The 20,300-nt window shown below is 49.5% G+C and overlaps 1 protein-coding gene across 15 annotated transcripts in view; it reads right to left on the bottom strand.

Annotated features, from left to right (window-relative positions):
* The window catches only part of LOC131411589 (ral-GDS-related protein-like), a 259,398-nt gene that overhangs the window by 229,727 nt on the left and 9,371 nt on the right, over nucleotides 1-20,300 (bottom strand). For 4 of the 15 annotated variants that reach the window (XM_058550624.1, XM_058550621.1, XM_058550622.1 and 1 more), the window contains exon 2: nucleotides 10,538-10,659. Coding sequence is in view for 9 of the 15 variants with exons in the window: in XM_058550619.1 (XP_058406602.1) it covers nucleotides 5,637-5,686; nucleotides 6,185-6,287; nucleotides 6,659-6,874; nucleotides 7,625-7,633 (378 nt within the window). In the remaining 6 variants the exon portion in view is untranslated. Of the gene's footprint in view, nucleotides 1-3,774; nucleotides 4,097-4,274; nucleotides 4,314-4,457; nucleotides 4,503-5,458; nucleotides 5,491-5,583; nucleotides 5,687-6,184; nucleotides 6,288-6,658; nucleotides 6,875-7,392; nucleotides 7,464-7,624; nucleotides 7,938-10,537; nucleotides 10,660-20,300 lie in introns of those variants that run through there. The other 11 variants (XM_058550619.1, XM_058550618.1, XM_058550616.1 and 8 more) reach the window with 10 other exon arrangements.

Here is a 20,300-nt window from a genome sequence, read left to right as displayed (position 1 = left end):
GAAGGCTTCCCTGGCAGAGTCCAGCCTGTGTGTCTGGGTGACACTTGCAGCCATCAGAAAGGAGGCGATAACTCACAAGTGCCAAGCGATTCATCTGGCCCTCGTCTTACAGGGTGTTCCCAAGGGAAGAGCTTCAAAATACCACTTAGTAACCCTTTGAAAGCTTCTAGTCATGTGGTGGGTTCTCGGTGCGAGCTCAGAGCAGTGTCTATTCACCACCAGATGGGGAGCATTTCAGTATTTTAATTGGTAAGGCTGTGTTCATGTACGTCCATGGATCATCAGTTCCGTAGCATTCCCTGCTGGAGCCCCCCACACCCCCGTCATACCTGATCTTTCAAAGCTCCAAACAAGGTTCACACCCCAGCAGGTGGTTGTAATGTAACCACAGCACAAGACTGGGGAAAAAATCACAGACACCCAGGGTTGACACACTTTAAGGGCTTGGGCCCAGTTGCCCCATTTGGACGAGTTTGGAACACCAACACTGAGTGTGTAAACTTGAGGATTGTCCAAGACCATGGACCTCAGAAGGACACGGGCTCAGAAGTCACCTTGGACAGCAAGGGACAATGTGGGGTCACTGACTGGCCAGGATTATGGTCCCTTATCCTGGCAAAGTAGAGCTCACTCGGGATCCATCAGGCCAAGTCAGGGAGGAGGTTTGGGGCTTTCTAGGGAAATTCTGTCCTAAAGGGAATTGCATAAGGAAGGCAGGGGTGCTAAAAATCCTGGTTCACAGGGAGCAGTAATGTTTATGTAACAAGGCCCAGCTGTAGCCTTAAAAGCTCCATCACAAATCTTTCCTCCTGAATGCAAATCAAGCAGGAAAAGGAATTCAGGGTCCTGGACAAGGATTCCAGCAGGATTCAAATCTAGGTCAGGGGTGAACATGGAGCCCCTAGAGGGCCCTCAGGAGGGAAAGTCCTGCCTGCCTTTAGTCCATCTGCAAATGAACTTCTGCGGGTCTTGTCCTCTCAACGTGCACGTTTTGATCTTTTTCCATTGTTTTCTCCACTTAGAGCTGATATATTCCCAGAGATTGAACTAGAAAACAACAAGTTCCTAAAATTTGGTCAAAAGAAACCTCAAGAAGAGAAGCAGAAAACATTCCCTCTTCCTCCAGAATTAGGAAGGCAGCCCCTGCCTGTGGCATGACATGGTCCTGCGTAGTGCTGTTTTAAAGTTACCAACATTTCAGTGGTTTTTTTCTCTGCCTGTGAAAGTACCTTCAACCTTTAAATCTCAGGAGAAGGGGTGGTGGGCTGTGTCTGCACCTGGAGGAGCTGAATGATACTGAAATGAACTGGTCCTCGGTGTTAGGGGGACTTGGGATTGTCCCCACTAGCCAGAGAAGGGGCTGGCCCTTCTCCCTTCTCCCACATACAATAAGCTGATGACCCGGAAGAGTTCTTGATTCAAGGAGAAATGTGAGATTCTGTGTCTCCCTCACATGCCTACAGAAAGTGACAGAACCACACCACAAGTTCCAGGCTGTAAAGGGAACAGGACTTTAATATAATATTCAAACATGGCATTTATTATTTACAACAAATAACTACTGTCCCTCCCCAATGGGTTCATAGGTGCTGGGGGATGTCAGGGAGCTGAGATGGGGTCGTCCTCTCTCTCTTGGGCTTCTGGGGATCCCAGGAATCAGCTTAAAGTGCTCCCCTTCCTGTCAGGTGGGAGGAGCTGGCCCGGTGCATCGCAAGCTTCCCAGCTGTGTCCCGGCTGCTGAGGATGAGGCTGTGATCGGCCACTGGTATGGGGCTCGGTATTGGGGCCTGGGGGCTGAGTAGAAGTGTCGGGTTATCTTGGGGGACCTCCCTCAGAATCATGGCCACCCACCCTGTCCCCACTGCACTGGGTGCTGCAGACCCTGTGCTCAGTGCTGTTAGCCACCAGTACCCCATTTGTCCCTGCCACGGGAGCAATCGTTTACTATCACCTATTTCACAGAGGAGGAAACGGAGTCTCAGGAAGCTGAAGAGAGTCACCCCAGTCACAGGACTGCTCAGTAGTGGAGCTGGGATCCCAGTGCCAGCTATCCGACTCCCCAAGGACACACTTAGCTCAAAGCTTTACTGAACTCCTAGGAGTCAGTCACCCCAGCCCAGACACTCACTCACCCCTGAACTTGATGATGGTCGGCTCTTCTTGGCCTTGAATATTCTGCTGGCCAACTAGATCTGGGGATCCAGCAGGCAGGACAGGCTGTAGCTACAGTACAGAGAGGCACCTCTGAGCCTACCAGGAGCCACACCTCAGGTGTCCCCCCACTGCCTGCCCAGCAGCTGGAGTCTGGGTGTCCCAGAGTTCGCCAAGCAATAAGGCCTGGGGCTGAGCAGGGGGCCATGGAGACAAGCTCTCTGGACTGGCCAACATGGAGAGTCCACCCCTGCCCTCACTCAACTCCTGCACAGCCTCAACTATCATTCTCATTGAGCAGCTCCATGTCCTGGAATCAGGCCCTAAATCACTCCTCCAGCTCTGGTTGTAATTCTTTGCAACCACTGGGAGCAGCAGCATTTCCCTCATGACTCGGTATTCCTGGGACCAGAGGGAAGGAGAGGATGCACACAGGGCCTGGGTGGGGGATGCTGCAGGGGCCTTGTGGGGGGTGAGGGGTGGGGCAGGGGACCAGTCCTGGCAACGCTCCTTCCCACCAGTTCTATCCAGGCTCTACGTGTTCTCAGAATGGGAATAATCAGCCCCTCCTCCAGGAAGTTATCCTTGATGCCATCCTCCCCTCAACCAACCCGCCAATTGGATGGGTCTCCCACTTCTCTGTTATCGAAGTCTTCCAATCAATGTAAGATACAGGGGGTGGAACCAGGGACTGTTCTGTCCAGAGGGTCTCTGATTTCCACCTCCTTCCCCTCCCCTGCAGGGAGTGCCACAGCTGCTCACCTCAGTCCCTTTCTTAAGGTTGATCTCATTCCCCTGGAAGGTGGAGAGCCAGAGTCCATCAGACAGAATGCCATAGACTGACTAACCCCTTATGTCCACCCCTTCTCATGTTGCACTACTGCCAGGTCCCCAGAGGGGGCAGAGCATGCAGAGAAAACAGGACTTGGACCTAGGCCGGGCTCTGGGCTCCAGAGAAGGAGGACATGGGGGGAGGCTGAGGGACCTGGCAGCACAACCCTCTCTGATGACAGATTTGGAGGCTGAGGCCTCAGGCAGAGGGGACTGCTCAGCAACTTACGTGCTGCCTGACTTGGGGGGGGGCGACCCCTCTCTCCCTCTATGGGCAGCATGGGAGTTAGAGGCTGAGTCCAGCTCAGATAAAACCTCACGCGGCTGTGCCATCAGGCAGCTCTGAGCTTCCCCAGCCTGGAGAACCGGAATGGGTGTCTCAGGTGGAGCCTCTGTTCACTCATCTCTAAGATGGGCCTGATGCCCCAGCTCCCAGGGGCCACTGCGAGGCTCCCAGGAGAGATGTGTCAAGTGCTGAGAGCTCGGAGCACATTTCGGGGGCTCCCGCATCCCAAGGTTCAGGATCGTGGTCCTTCCTGCCTGGCCTCAGGTTCACCCACCTCGAGATAATCACCCATCGCCAGACACAGCATAAGCAGGTCACCAAGGAAAGTGCCAAGATAGGGGACGACACCCTGTGACATTGGGGTGCGGGTGGGATGAGCCCTTGCTCTCAAGTCGACCCCCTGCATACCCTCCCCTGAAAAGTCCACAGCCACAGCCTCCTGGCCCACCCCAGGGTTCCCACGGGGAACAGCCTAGGACCCTTACTAGCCTCCCCTCAATTCCTCCTTGCTTCACACCCCAAGAACACCACACTCCTCCTCCTCACCTCCCAGGGCAGGCTTCTAGCAAATCACAGGGTATGCGGTCCCTGTCCCTCCCCACAACAAACCCATCCTGCACCAGCTCTTCCAGGCCATCCCGGTCACTTCTACTGGGGGATTCGGACACTGTAGCACCAAGAGAAAGGGCCCTCCTCTCTTGATTTGAGGCCTCCAGCTGGGAGCGCAGAGCCCCTCCCCCACAGGCACACTCACCTGCTGCTGCTGCTTCTCCTTCTCCTGCACTCTATGGGGGCTGATTTCCGGGGGGCAAACGTGGAAGGCCCCTCCTGTCAGGGTCGAGGACAGTGTCAGTGAGGCCATAGTCCCCTCACCGCATTTCTCTCCAGCACCACTCGCCTCCGACACTGGACATCTGACTCGAGTCAACTGGTACCAATGCCACTCCACCCTCCAAGGTCTTGTGATTCCAGAACAAGCCCAGTTTCAACTCTCTGAGTGTAAGCTTGGGCTTGCGTCCTGGACTCCCTGAGCCTGTTTCCTCATCTGGAAAGTGTGAGAACTCCAGCTACTTCACAGGTTCTCCTGAGGACTCACTGTCGCATGACTGTTATCACTGTTCTCGCCCTCACCCCTCCAGGGAGCAGGCAGAAAGCTCCCACATTCCTTTCCTCCCTCTTACTTCATCACCTCCATGTGAGGCCTGCACCACACGATCACCATCCTTCCATTTCCCTGATGGGGAGACAGAGGCCCAAACAGGGGCAGTGAGTTGCTCAGGGGCCACAGAGGAGAGGCCACTTGGCCCTCCCAGCCAGAGACACTGTTCCAACATCCTCACCTAACCCCCAGCCCCACCACTGACAACAGTCCTGACCCCCGAGCTCTCGAAGCTTGGTCGTGGGCTGAGGCGTGGATGGAGAGGATGTGGTGTCTTGGGAGTCTGGTTGAATGGCTCCTGCCTGCCCCAGTCTCGTGGAGTGTCTGGCCCCCAGGCCGGGACAGAGGCAATGCCAAACCCATCTCCTCCCCAAGGAACCACTCAGGATATTCCCCTGCACTGAACTCTTTCTTTATCCACTCAGAAACTGGACCCCCAAGGTGCCACCTCTGATCAACAGGGAAGGGGTGAGAGGACATTTTGCTTCCCTGTTTACATGAAGCTCCTAACTTCCTTTCAGCAGGATCCACTAAGAATCTATCAGTTGCCTAGGCGCTACTCATAAGCCACCTGGGGTATATGTCATTGCCAACCAGGCATTCAGGTGAGACTCCGTTGTTGACTCGAGTGACTGCTCTAGGTGTCCAGGGGTGGTCCCAGAACGCACACACATCTGTCTCTGGTCCAGCTGTTCAGATCCAAGGATGAGCATCTTGTTTGTCCACCTGGGCCAGGGACATTCCCTGCTGTGCCCGTCCCTGGGGTAGGCAGTGTGCTCTCCCCTTGGAGACATGGTGAAGATAGAAGGAGCAGCAGGGGCCTGGCTTCCTGAGGACAGGTTTAGGCTGAGGGATAAACCCACCCAACCACCCAACAGCCTGGGAGTAGCTACATTCAGCAGGACGGAAGTGCATGGAAGCCAGAAAACTGCTGATGGCGCCAGATCGGCAACTCGCCCTGGAACAGCACAGCCAACACCACTGTGTCCCATGACCAGGGCCTCCTGCCCACAAACGGCACCCCACCTGCCCATGGGCCAAACAGATCCCTAAGCTTGTTAACCTGGACAAGATAGATGGGAACGTTTCAGAAAAAGTTCAAGTGAGAAACTATCAAAACCACAGCTTGCCCAGTCCCCCTCCCCCCGTGGCCCCTCCTCTCTTTCCAGACCCCCAGCCTCCACTCTACCTTGGTCATCAGTTCTCTGCTCAAGGACTCGTCTTGGCTATAGCGCTCCTTAAGTTTTTCAGAGCTCTCCCTGAGGAGAGGGGAAAGAGGGAAGGACAAATTTAGGGATAATGTGAGGGGTCTGAGTGCAAATCCTTTTCTTTGACAACCTAAGAGATTCAAACTGCCTGGAGGAGTGCTCTCACTGGGCTCCTCTGAGGGCTAAGGTCTTGTGAGACTGGGAGGGGGCTCTCCTCTTGGTCACTGGGGTCTCCATTCCCCCGCTATACAGAGCAGCTCTCTTTTGACCACTTTCAGTTTCAACTGGGCATAGAGTTCTGTTGCTATAAACACTTGAAAATCTCCAATGTGGCTCAACTCAGTACCTGGCATTTAGAGAAACCGAATCCTGAAGCAGAATTGGTGCACTAAGGACACCAGGAGACTTAGAGACCCACCGCTGAGGCCCAGGCCCTGTTCCAAGCATTTGCTGCCACCCAGGAGTTCCCAGCTGACTGAGGGGCCAATGGCAGACATACGGGAGATCCCCCATCCACCCTGGTCCTCCTATGGAGAGAGGCCTACCCACCAGGAAACTTCCCCCATGTGTTCTTCAGGTGGCATATGGATGTTTTCTGCAGAACAGAGATGACAGTGCGGGGCGAGGAGAAGTTCTTCAGGATCTTGCACTCCTGGGGAAGGGAAGAGAATGAGCTGTGAGGTGGGGCGCTGGAGCCCTGCTTGCTCTAGATTCAGTCCCCTTCTATTTAAATCTCCTCTCCTGGATGAGACAGATGCTCAGGGAGCCCCAGAAGGGCACATTTAGGACCCAAAGAGTAACACTCACAAGGAGGAGGATTTTAGCTCAACCCAAGGAGGGAGCCACGTAGGAAGTGAGCATCCCCGCACTGGGACCTGGAGTCAAGTTCAGCATTCCCCTGGCAAGAAGGGCCTAGGGACTTGCAGGGGCTTAGACCACACACTGCAATCCTGGGACCTGATAAATGTGGAGGCAGTTCCTAAGGCTCCAGAGAGGGGCTCCACTGGGCCTCCCACAGCACACCTGGGCCACCTGGATCCAGCGCTCCACCACCCTCACCCTGTCCTGGGCCATCATGCTCGGGTCCCCGAGGCAGGTGGTGACGACGAGGCTGGCCACCCTTCTGAAGTGGTCGATGGTGGCCCGGACGGTGTGTGCCAGGTGCTCATTGCTGGGCTTGTTCCTCTTGCCCCAGGTGGAGCCCAGGCACTGAGAGGGCACCACCTTCCGGAAGAGCTCCTGGGGAACAGGGGGAGTGTCACCCAACATTGCCACACCCCAGCTCTGTGTCCACATCCCCAAAAGTCCCACACAGGGGTCACAGTTTAGAGCTGGAGCTCAGGAAGCTCATGATGTGGCCTGAGCCTTGTGAGAGTCCCTGGCTTTTCTTCTCTGTCCACTGAGGGTACCCAGAGGATGACCCAGGACCCAGTACTGGCAGGGAAGGGAGAGGGACATTTGCATCCAGCCCGTCCTGGCTAACTCCAAGCTCCAGATGGTGGCTCACCTCGGCTCATCCCAAGGGGGCATCTTCCAACACACTGATCCCCCTCTGGTCACACTCACCATTCTGATGCACATTCTGCCCTGGCAGCTACAACCACGGGCCTTGTCTGTCTCCCTTGTAGTGGAGTACACATCAGGTGTCTAATAAGTCCTGAGGCTGTTGAGCTTCCTGAGCAGACGGTTGGGCCACCAGGGACCTGGTTGCATACAGTGAGTTCCCCTCCACTACTGATGTGCCAGGCCCTGCTCACCCTTCCTTCTCTTCAAGGAGCCGGCACAGCCACTCTGTGCAGCAGGTCCTGTTAGTGTCCACCTCTACGCTCTGCAGGTGGAAAGCAAAGGCTTAGGGGTTCAGAAAGTTGCCCAGGTCGTAGGGGTGGAGCCAGGATTCGGGCCCAGATCATAGAAGACTGGATGAGGTCTGGGGCAACGATGGCAGAGGGAAGGCCTACCCCACCCCGCCCTGAGAGCCCAGCTGCTCACCGCATCCATCACAGTCAACTGCTCCACCACCAGCTTAGGAGGGAAGGCCGTAGGTTGGGCTTCTTCTCACACTTCTTAGCCACAGGTGGAGATGGACTTCCCACTAGAAATGATGGTCCAGGTGACTCCAACTCAGCAGCTCCCACTCCTGCTGGAGCCCATGTTGGCCCTTGCTCCAGCTCCAACACTGCTGGTAGAGGGGACACTGGCTCCAGTGCTAGAGGGTGTGGTGTCAACGGAGCTGGAGCCAGCTCTACCTCCACCACTGCCCACAGCTCTGCTTCTGCTGCTGGCTGAAACTCTGGAGCTGACTCTGGAGCGGGATAAAGAGAAAGGTTCACTCACATAGCTGACTTTCCATGTGTCCTTCTAAATACAGGAAAGATCCCACTTCTCTTCCAGGAATAGCCAGCCTGCAGTCCCCCTTAGCCTCTGGCTCTGCCTCAGTGGCCTCCTAAACTCACAGCAGACAAGGGAAAGAGGGTCACGGGAGCTCAGCTCTGAACCAGACAAGGTTACCTGCATGTACGTCCCCTTTAGCTTGAAAAAGAGACAGCCCCTGACTGGTCCCACCCTAGTTCTGGTCCAACCCCATCATCTCAAGGTCCTGAGTGTGGAGGCCCTCTGCTCCTGCTCTCATCTCAGAGCAGCACTGGATGGTGTGGGTGGCCTCATGTACCTGCTCCTTGTCTAGTGAGTTGGTGGAGTTGAAACCATTGAGCAGCTACTCGACGACCTCCTGAGTGGAGTTCTGCAAAGACTGCCTGGGAGCTGGGCCAGAGGGAATCAGGGGTTGCCTGCACACTGCCACAGAGGCCAACCCCCAAGAGAAAGTCTGCTCCTCAGTTCAGGCACAGAGGGCATCCTGGCAAAGATCTTTGGTCAGGGAGGGAAGGAAATGAAACCTCTAGGGCTCAATAATATACGAGTAGAGGAGCTCACCTTCTCATGCTGTCAGCCATGATCTGGGGTATGAATGTGACAGACCCACCAGGTTTCCGACACCTAACAACAAGCTCCTGCCCAGGAATGGCCTGTCCCACATACCCTGCCTTCCCCACTCCACACAGACACACAAACACACACACACACACTATGAGGGGCCTGGAGTGTGGGGTTGATCAGGTGGGATCACCGTTGTGTCCTGGCCTGCACTAGCCTTTCCTGGGCTCCCCCATGTTACCCTTCACTGCCTCCTGTCAGACACCCAGAGGCGTCAGGGATGAGGGCTGAGCCAACATCGGCAACAATCAAAAAGATTCTCTTTCTGGGTTTTTTTGAGGCCAGATCCTCCAAAAGTTTGGATACAACAACAAAACATTTTTGCTCCTTGGCTGTCTCCATTCAAGTGAGCTGGATGGGGGGCTGTGGGTGCCTGGTTACCAGAGTTCTAAGATCCGTTGAGGCCTAGGACCAAGGAGATGGGTTCATTTTTCAAGATTCCTTTACCTGGGACCCTTACCTCAATCAGATTTCTCCAGAGCTGCCCATTGAGCCCGGGCTGCTCACCCTCCTCTCTCATGTCACTTCCTGAACTGTACACAAGGAGCCTACACAGCCCTAGCCACAGTTCCCTGGAAACCTAACTCAGGTCCTAGCTTTGAGGAGACAGAGATGAATGCAGACCTCCTCTTTCTTACCAGTTCTGCATCCTGGGAAAGTCCCTGTGCCTCTCAGGTCCTCCCTAGTCTCCAAACCTGCACCATGGGGATCAGGCTAGAATCTACTTGCTAGGGACCTCGCCCGGTGTATATGAGATAATATCTATTACCCCTGTGGGCTGGTGTCACATGTACCTAAGGCACAAACTTAGAGATGGAAGAATAACAAGAAGGGGTGACATGTAGCACAGAACACCACTCAAAACAGGCCTGGATTCTAGCAATGTGATATTGGAACAGTCACTTCCAACTTGGCCTCATTTTCAGGTCAGCATCATGAGGGGTTTGAAACTAACGGAAATTTAGATACTGCCTTCTGTGGCATAAAACCATTCAACTGTTTCCTGTTTTATGGAGAATGAGACCCAAGGGCCTCATCTTGGCCTATGAGGTGGGAAGCCTCCACAATGGTACCCAGTAAACCCCACCCATGGCATAGCCATCCCCGTGGAACCACTAAGTGGTTAGTAACTGGCTTATGAACATAATAAGAGCCAATGTGATGGGATGTCTTGTCTAAATTTTAACTACACAAGTCTCTCACTTCCTCTTACTCCCTCTCTCATGTTCCATCTCTCTCTCTCACTCTGTCGAATCCCTGTAACTGAGGAATCAAATACCAGTGTTTTGGGACTGCCCAATGTGGAGGCCTATAGAGGAGAGAAGCACGGGAGTGCCCAGGCCAACAGACAGAAAGGAACTCAGGCTCTTAGTCCAAATTGAACCCTGAAGGCTGAGAGTGACCTTGGGGGCTTGTCCTCCCCCAGTTGAGCCTCAGTTGGGGCCACAGCCCCAACCTGTTCAACTCACTGAGGCAGAGGCACCCAGCTAAAACATGCCTGATTGCTGATACACACAAATTGTGAGATAGTCAACATTTGTAGTTTTGAAAAGCAAGGTTAGGGGCAATGAAGTCAGAGAGGGAAAGGTAACTGACATAGCCTACCAGGCCCTGGCCCTACCTTCCACCCCAGCTCCTGTTCTCTCCTCCCAGCCTCCCTCCAGCTGCACTGGCCGTATTTCTGACCTCCTCTGGCCAAACTCACTTCTGCCTGTGAGACTCAGGACCGGTGGTGCCATCTCCCTGACACACTGCTCCCAGACCCCTGAAGGGCTGGCTCCCTCTTGTCATTCTGGTCCCAGCAAATGTCACCCTATTGAGGCCTTTCAGACCCTCCTACCAAGTGACGCCCAACCCTCCCTCACAGCCCCCTGCTGTGTTTCTCTACAGCACTTGCTGAGAGGAACTTACCCACGGCTCTCAGAATCAGTGACAAAGATGGAGAACTCAAAGGTTTTGCGGGTACCAATGCCTGTGTTTCTCATCCCCTAAGCCATCAGATGTCTCCTTTGGATCCCACTGCTGCCACCAAACTGGTACAAAACAAAATAAAACTGAGTAAATTTTAAACATCTTATCGGCTTTATTCAACAGTTCATGAATCAGGCAGCATCCAGTCTAGCAGAGAGAAAGGAGCTGTACAAAATGAAAGACTTTTATAGGCAGAAGGGAGCAGGAACAAGGAAATTACACTACACCAAAAAGAGGATTGGTTACTGCAAGGTTACCTTCCTTTAGGGGATGGCAGGGCTCTATTAGGAAGGTGACCTACCTGCTGCTCATCAGGCGATTCCCAATTGACTGGTTTATGATTCTATTCCTGGGAGGGCAAAAAGTCTAATTAAATCTCGGCTTGTTGACGTGAGACTTAGGCTAAGTGGCTCTATTAGGGCCTGGTGTCTTGTTTTATTATTTTATTTATTTTTTTTTTTGTGAGGGAGATCAGCCCTGAGCTAACATCCATGCTGATCCTCCTCTTCCTTTTTCCTGAGGCAGACCAGCTCTGAGCTAACATCTATTGCCAATCCTCCTCCTTTTTTCCTTCCCCAAAGCCCAGGTAGATAGTTGTATGTCATAGTTACACATCCTTCTAGTTTCTGTATGTGGGATGTAGTCTCAGCATGGCCGGGGAAGAGGTGCGTCGGTCACGCCCGGGATCCGAACCCAGGCCGCTAGTAGTGGAGCGTGCGCTCTTAACAGCTAAGCCACTGGGCCTGCCCTGGTGTCTTGTTTTAAACACATTACTTCTGCTGGTCCCTGATTTCCCCAGTTACACCCCAGCTGTCCCTTCATTGGCCATTGTTGGTCACACACCCACTGCACCTGCCTCCAGTCCTTCCCCTTCAACACCGTAATCTCACACACAGCTCCTCCCTACACTATCATGACGTCTCCCACCACACGTCCCCTATACTTTCCACACCGCCATCAAGATGATTCACAAACACCACAACCATTTATGTCCAATGGGCTTAGAGGTCTAACCGTGCACTGGGAATCAGGAGTCACAGGGTCTGTCACTTGGCCTCCAATCACCTACTGTACCCCAGCTGAAGGGCTTACCCTGCAGAGAGACTCAGTTGTAGCCAACTCCATCGAACAACATCTTTGCCCCAGGCTTCCTTCAAAATGCTCCACCCACTTTCTGCCCCAACTGCTCCTTGAGGGGTCATTTTGGGGTAGGCTTTGAGGCCACCTTGGTGATTTTGTGCCCAGGCCCAAACAGCTCTTGGCCCACAAACACTTTAACCATACCCCCTGAAATCATATACCACAGGTAGCCAGTGAATGGGTGCAAATTATTTTACCTCAAGACACCTAAGGAATATTTGACACCAGGAGCATCCACTTTTGGGTTTTACTGTGGGCTGATATCACAAGGCTCTCACCCAGTGAGCGTCTCTCTTCCCCAACCCTGTGAGCAGCTTTCTCCAGGCTGTATTGTGCAATGCACTATTGTTTCTCTCTCAGCCTGCTTCTCTCAGGTCGCAGGTCCCCTGAGTTTCCTGCTCTGACAGGCTACCAACAACCCATAGAAACAATGTCAGTCCTATAGCACTGGGTTTTCAGTTCTACTGGGATTGACTGACTGGACTGGGCACAGGTGCGGTGGCCCTACCCACACAAAATCAGGAAACTGAGGCAACTAAGAAGTATCAATAACCTTAACAGAACATGGACAACAACTCCATAAGAACATATCCTAACCCCTGAACAACACACTCATGAGTCTCTCGCCTAAATGGTTTTAGAAAATGGTCTGGCCCTAGACTGTCTATACCGGCCAAGGAAGGAGGGGTTGGTGCCTTTCCTAGAACCACACTTGCTGAGTGTACATCAACAGAGAAGTTCAAACCTACCTCCACCAAATGGCCCAAGAGGTTAAAATATTGCATAATATTACCCAAATCTTTGAATAGATACCAAAGGCCCCCGAGATCACTGACCTATTTTCATGGCTGGTCTCTCCAAGTTGGGAACAATGGAAATGGACTGGATTTTAGACTGTTGCTTGTATAGTCATAGGATTTGTTACTATAGTCCTCGTCGGATGTTTACTCTCTTGGCTACAACTTGCCCTACCCCTAATAACTCCATTAATTACACTTATTAAATATACCAGGCAACTTAAAATTAACCAATACCCTGATTAACTTAAAAAATTCAAAATTTTTATGGGGAAAATCTGCTTAACATAGAATACACCGTTTTAAGCATTTCAAAGTATACATTTGTGTGGCTTTTAGCACAATGATTATGTCGTGTGGCTATCACCGTTATCTAATTCCAGAACATTTTCAACACCCCCAAACAAACCCATACTCATTCACAATCTATTTTCTGCTAACCCAAACCCATGGAAACAACTCATCTGTTTTCTCCCCCTATGGATTTTCCTATTCTGGACATTTCATTCAAATGGCATCCTGTTATCTATTGCCTTTGTGGATGGCTTCAGTGAGCACACATGTTTCAAGATTCACCCATGGCCGAGCATGTAGCAGTACTTAATTCTTTTTTATGGCTTATAATATCCTATATTATGAATAGGCCACATTTGGTTTATGCAGTGATAACTGGCTAGAAATTTGGGTTTGTTTTCACTTTTGGACCATTGTGAACACTGTTGCTTTGAATGTCTATGGGCAAGTTTGCTCTTTTGGACATATCTACCATGGGCCTCTCCAGGTCAATGGTAATTCTAAGTTTAAGATTTTAGAAAATGCCAAGCTGTTTTCTGCAGTGGCTGCATCATTTTACTTTCCCACCAGTAATGTATGTGGGTTTCCCTTTCTCCACATCTTTACCAACACTTGTTATTTTCCATTATGTTGAATATAGCCTTCATTTTGAGTGTGAAATAGTATCACATTGTGCTTTGAATTTGTATTTTCCTAATAATTAATGATACTGAGCAACTATCTTGTGCTTATTGGCCATCTATGTATTTCCTGGAGACATGTCTATTCCAGTTGCTTACCCCGTTTCATTGACTTGTCTTTTATAATTGAGTTCTAAGAGATCTTTATATATACCCAATATAAGAGCCCTCTCACGTATATAAGTTGCAAATAGTAGGAGACTTCAAAGACCACTTTTAACGGATAGAATATCCATACAGAAAATCAGGAAATAGCAGACATGAAAACATTAAATACTAAATGGACCTATCAGACACACACAGAATATTTTACTGGACAGCAACAAAATGTACACTCTTCTCAAGGGCACACAGACTATTTTCCAGAACAGATCACATGTTAGGTCACAAAACAAGTCTTAACAAGATTAAAGAAGACTGAAATAATACCAAGTAACTTTTCTAAACACAATGGCATGAAACTAGAAGTCAATAACAGAAGGAAAACTGGAACATTCATAATATGTGGAAGTTCAACAAAAACTCTTAAACTTAAAAGTAGATCAGGGTGCAGACAGGTGCTGTAGCGGTTAAGTGCATGTGTTCCGCTGCTGGCGGCCTGGGTTCGGATCCTGGGCACGCACCAACCCATGCTTGTCAGGCCATGCTGTAGTGGCATCCCACATAAAGTGGAGGAATATGGGCAAGGATGATCGCTCAGGGCCGGTCTTCCTGAGCAAAAAGAGGAGGATTGGCGTGGATGTTAGCTCAGGGCTGATCTTCTTCACACACAAAAAAGGTAGATCAAAGAAGAAATCAAAAAGGAAATTAGAAAACAGCTCAAAACATACAAAAAGAAACAATAGGGACCGGCCTGGTGGCACAAGCGGTTAAGTGCGTGCGCTCCACTGCAGCAGCCCGTAGTTCGCCGGCTCAGTTCCCGGGTGCACACCAACGCACCGCCTGGCAAGCTATGCTGTGGCGGCATCCCATATAAAGTGGAGGAAGATGGGCACAGATGTTAGCCCAGGGCCAGTCTTCCTCAGCAAAAAATAAAATAAAAGAGGATTGGCAGATGTTAGCACCGGGCCAATCTTCATCACACACACACAAAAAGCAACAATATGGGCCGGCCCTGTGGCTTAGCGGTTAAGTGCGTGCTCTCTGATGCTGGTGGCCCGGGTTCGGATCCCGGGCACACACCGACGCACCGCTTCTCCAGCCACGCTGAGGCCGCCTCCCACATACGGCAACTAGAAAGCTGTGCAACTATGACATACAACTATCTACTGGGGCTTTGGGGCGAAAATAAATAAATAAATCTTTAAAAAAAAAAAAAGAAACAATAAACACACCAAAACTTATGGGCTGCAGCAAAAGTAGTACTAAGAGGAAAATTTATAGTGATAAACTTGTACATTACAAGAGAAGAAAGATGTCAAAGAAACAACCTGACTTACAACACACAGCATTAAAAAAAGAAAAAATGAAACCCAAAGTTAGCAGAAGGATAGAAGTCACCAAGAGGAGAGTGGAAAAAAAATGAAAGACAGTATGGACGATTAATAAAAGTAAAAGTTGAGTTTTGGAAAAAATTAAATTGAGAAACCCTTAGATAAAATATCTAGGAAAACAAAGAAAGATGACTCAAACTAAATCAGAAATGAAAGAGGAGGCATTGCAACGGATGCTTCAGAAAGAAAGAGATCAGAAGAGACTATTCTGAACTAGTGTACATTCATAAATTGCATAACTTAGACAAAATAGATAAATTCCTAGAAACAACCTACGAAAGCTGAATCATGAAGAAATAGAAATCTTGAATAGACCAGTAACAAATAAGCAGATTGAATCAGTAATCAAACACCTCCCAATGAGAAGGGACTTCTCCACTCTGCCTGACCTTAGCCAGCCTGCCCCAGTGCCAGGCTGACTCCTGTGGACCTAGCTGGCTCCCTGCAGGCTTCTGCAAATCCAGGCCCCTGGCTCACCCTGGAGCATGCCAGCTCTGGTGGCCTCAAGCAGCATCCTTGACACCAGGCTCCTACCAGGCTCCTGGGAACCCAGGGCCCCATCTCAGCCTAGGGGCTGCCATCTTCAACAGCCCAAGGTGGCTCTTGTGACCACAAGTGGTGTCCTTGGCACCAGGCTCCTGGTGGGCTCTGGTGAATCCAGACCCTGGATCACCCAAGGTCCTGCCTACTCCAGGCAGACACAGGCAGCACTCACAGCCACAGGCAGCTTCTGTAACAGGGCAAACCCAAGACCCCAGTGGGCTCCCACAAACCCAAGACCCCAGGTCACTCCAGCACTTGCTGGCTCCAGCAACCCAGGTAGATTCCATGACACCAGGCTCCCAGGGGGCTGCTGGGAACTCAGGCCCATGGATCACCACACCACCTGCCAGTTCCAGCAGCTGTAGACAGCTCTTATGGAACGAGGCTCCTTGCAGGCTCCCACAAAACCAGGCCCCCAGTTTACCCAGGTGCTTGCTGACTCAGGCAGCCCCAGGCAGCTCCCATGGCACCAGGCACCGGCAGGTTCCCATGAACCCAGGCTTCCATCTTGATCCAGTGCCTGCTGGCTTCTGCAGCCTCAGGCAGCTCCTGTGGCCCCAGGATCCCAGCAGGCTCCCAGGAATCCAGACTTCTGGCCTACCACAGCACAAGCTGTCTCTCGTGGCGCCAGGCTCCTTGCAGTCTCCCATGAACCAAGGCTCTCAGCTTATCCCAGCACTGGCGAACTCTCATGGCCCTGGATGACTCCTGTGGCTGCAGGCTCTCAAAGAGGACCTGCCAAAACAGGCTCCAGTGGGGCTACTCATGATCTCAGGGTCCCAGCAGTGCCCAGGGCCAGACACAATACCATAGACCCAAGCTTTCCACTCACCCCAGTACCAGGCTGTCCAAGGACTCCAGCAGCAAGCTTGCCCCTGGACACCACCAGATGGCCTACCCAGGACCCCTAGATGGGATGACTATGAAGGCTTTGGTTTGCTAAATCCATTCTGTAAAGACTGGAAGAGGTGCCTACTTCCTCAAATTTGCAGACACCAATGGAAGGCCACAAGGATCATGAATAATCAAAGACTCATGACACCACCAAAGAAAAAAAATAAAACTCCAATGACCGACCAAGTAATGGAGATATAGGAACTATGACACAAAGGTTTCAGAACAACCCTCTTTGAGAAATTCATAAAACTCTAAGGAAACATAGATAGACTACTAAATGAAATAAGGAAACAGTGCATGAACAAGTGAGAAGTTCATTATAGAAACAGAAATCATTAAGGAAAAACAAACAGAAATCCTAGAATTGAAGAACACAACGACTGAACTGAAGAATTTAATAGAAAGTTTCTAAATCAGATTCAACCATGTACAAGAAATAATTAGTGAACTAGAAGATGTGTCGTTTGAAATCATCCAGTCAAAGAAACAAAAAGAAAAACGGTACTGCATAGGAATGGGGAAAGGCAGTGTGAATTATGGGATACCATGAAAAGAAATAGATAAGCATTATTAAAGTACCAGAGGAGAAGACAGGGATAAAGGAAAAGAGTGTTTACTTAAAAAAAAATAGCAGCTTGTATCGCTATGAGTTTCCCTCTCAGGACCGCTTTTGCTGCATCCCATATGGTTTGATATGGCATGTTATCATTTTCGTTTGTTTCCAGATAGTTTTTGATTTCTCCTTTAATTTCATCAATGATCCATTGGTTGTTCAGTAGCATGTTGTTTAATCTCCACATTTTTGTCACTTTCCCAGTTTTTTTTTCATGGTTCATTTCCAGTTTCATAGCCTTATGGTCTGAAAAGATGCTTGTTATGATTTCAATCTTCCTAAATTTATTGAGGCTTGCTTTGTTTCTCAACATATGGTCTATCTTAGAGAATGTTCCATGAGCGCTTGAGAAGAATGTGTAGTCAGCTGTTTTTGGATGGAGTGCTCTGTATATGTCTACTAGGTCCATCTCGTCCAGTTTTTCATTTAAGTCTAATATTTCTTTATTAACTTTTTGTCTGGATGATCTATCCATTGCTGTAAGTGGGGTGTTAAGATCTCCTACTATTATTGTGTTGTTGTTGATTTCTCCTTTTAGGTTTGTTAATAGTTGCTTTATGTACATTGGTGCTCCTATGTTGGGTGCATATATATTTATAAGTGATATGTCTTCTTGATGGAGTGTCCCTTTTATCATTATATATTTCCCTTCTTTGTCTTTCTTAACCTGTTTTATCTTGAAGTCTACTTTGTCTGATATGAGTATGGCAACACCTGCTTTCTTTTGTTTGCCATTAGCTTGGAGTATTGTCTTCCATCCTTTGACTCTGACCCTGTGCTTGTCTTTAATGCTAAGATGTGTTTCCTGAAGGCAGCATATTGTTGGGCCTTTCTTTTTAATCCATCCTGCCACTCTGTATCTTTTGATTGGAGAGTTCAATCCATTTACATTTAGGGTAATTATTGATATATGAGGGCTTAATGTTGCTGTTTTGTCACTTATTTTCTGGTTCTTTTGCATTTCCTTTGTTTCTTGTCCCATTTGTTTTGGACTGCCAATTCAGTTTGGTTGTTCTGTCTTATGATTCTTCTAGTTTTCTCTTTGTTTATCATATGTGGTTTTGCTTTGATTATTTGTTTAGTGTTTACCTTGAGGTTTGGGCAAAAAATCTTGTGTATGAGATAGTCCATTATCTGATAGCCTCCTATTTCCTTATACTAAGTCAATTCAGTCACTTTCCTCTTCCCCTTAAGTGATACAATAAGTTAGGAAACAGATCTGTTGACAAACACAAAAAAGCTAGATCTAGCCTCAGCCTGAGGGACAACAACATAAGAAACTAGTGGAGAGGAAACATTCTTCTCAAACCACAATGAAACAGTCACCACAATGGACTGTGTGCTAAGCCACAGTGAAATCTCTAAAGAGTCCAAAAAGCAGAAATCTATAAGTAACCATATTACGGGACCTTAAAGCAATAAAAATAAAAAATAATCACAAAATATTGGCTCCCCTCCCCCAACCTATCCACTTGAAAATCTGTCCACACCCTTCTAAATCTCTCAGGTTACAGAGGGGATCCAGACAGACAGGACAAACTCTTTAGAAATGAGCAGCACTGAGAGCAGCATGAGGCAAATCCATGGCGTGGAGACTAAGGGACAGAAGAGACACAGCCTCCACTGCAGGTATCAGGGAATATCAACTCTACAAGAAGAAGCTGAGCACTTCCCTCCAGGAGCCAGAATAACACCACAATAAAACCAACAACAGCAGAATGAAGTGAGGATTCACGAGGCGGGAAAAACAATGCAGACCTAAGCAATGGAGTTAAGGGCTGGCTCTCTGGAAAGACCTGTAACAGTGAGAAACCTTGCACAGTCTGACCAAGAGGAACAGACAAAGGCACCAAACTGTACCATCAGGTACAAGAAACTACCAAAACTGCTTTAACGTGATAGGAGAACATAGTGGATAACTCTGACCAAGACATCAGCGGTCCTCAACTGGAGCTGTCCTTCCACCAGAATGCATCTGAAAACACGCAGGATGGGTTTTGTTTCTTGTTTTGTGTTGTCCTAATGGTTGTTGCCCTGGGGGTCCCGGAGATCCTGAACAGCCAGTCACATAGAGCCGTTTCCCTCCTGAAGTGTTACTGACATCTGGGAAGACGAGCACTGATCGAGATTAAATGAACTATGTGGTAGGGAAATGTTTTCCATGGATGTATAACAGGCAAAAGATGGTACCCTCAATACATAAGGAATATCGAGAAACCAATGTTTACAACTACTAAACTGTAAGAGAGTGGGAAAATCAGAAACATAGCCAATAAACACACCAAAAATATATCCAACCTATTCGTACAGGTGGAGAAATATGCATGTAAAGCACAGGGAAGAGTTGAGGAGATTACACACCAAATTTTACTACCAACAAGGAATAAAAGTTGGGAGGTAGGTGAGAAATAGGAGTTTTTACCACTTCTTACCTTATATATATCTGTAGTGCTTTAATATTTACAAAAGAGAATGTACTCTACTCAAAAAGATGTTTAAAATTTTAAAGAAATTATTAAAATGTTCAAAATGACTTCAGTTCATGGATATTCATTAAAACACGAATGGAAAGAACCTCCCCATGACTTTAAGAGTCTCCTATAACTTTTCTAATAGTTACTATGTCGATTTTATTTCACATTTAGATCCTAACTCATTGGAATTTACATTTGTGTGAGGGATGCAACAGAAGCTGATTTTCTCCTGTTCAAGTGGAAAAACAAGGATCCAGGCACCGTTCATTGTGTAGGTCTGGCTTTCCCAGCAGACCTCCTTTCCCAGCGGCTAAACCTTGACAACTACCGCTGCCTCTCGAGCACCCTAGAACTGGGGGGGGTGAGCTCTGCAGCCTGGGCTCCCTGTCTGCAAGGGGCAGCTACCAGCAGAGCCTTCTCCCAAGACAGCAGCAGGCATGCTGCACAAAGAAGTGGTCAGTGGCAGTCTGCTGCATAGCAGGAAACCCCTCATGATGAGCAGGCAGTGGGGGAGCCCCGAGCACGGGCACTGACCTCGGCGGGGGGGCACCAGGTTGCTAAGGCAGGGAGCCCCTCCCTTCAGCTCGTCCAGCTCCTCCTGCAGCGTGTGCACCTGGCTGTCAGCAGCTGCCCCTCTTCAGCTCGCCATTCTTCTCCACCTGCTCCCACAGGTGGCACCCATGCTCCTGTTCCCCCGGGAGCAGAAGCAGTAGGACTGCAGCGACTTGAGGAGTTCTTGGGCCCCCAGTGCTGACAGGATGACCTTTCTGAG

The sequence above is a fragment of the Diceros bicornis genome, chromosome 11, assembly GCF_020826845.1.
Source record: "Diceros bicornis minor isolate mBicDic1 chromosome 11, mDicBic1.mat.cur, whole genome shotgun sequence".
In the NCBI taxonomy this organism is placed as follows: Eukaryota; Metazoa; Chordata; class Mammalia; order Perissodactyla; family Rhinocerotidae; genus Diceros; species Diceros bicornis.
The sequence above is the reverse complement of the archived record's forward strand: the minus strand, read 5'-3'. Positions and strand labels throughout refer to the sequence as shown.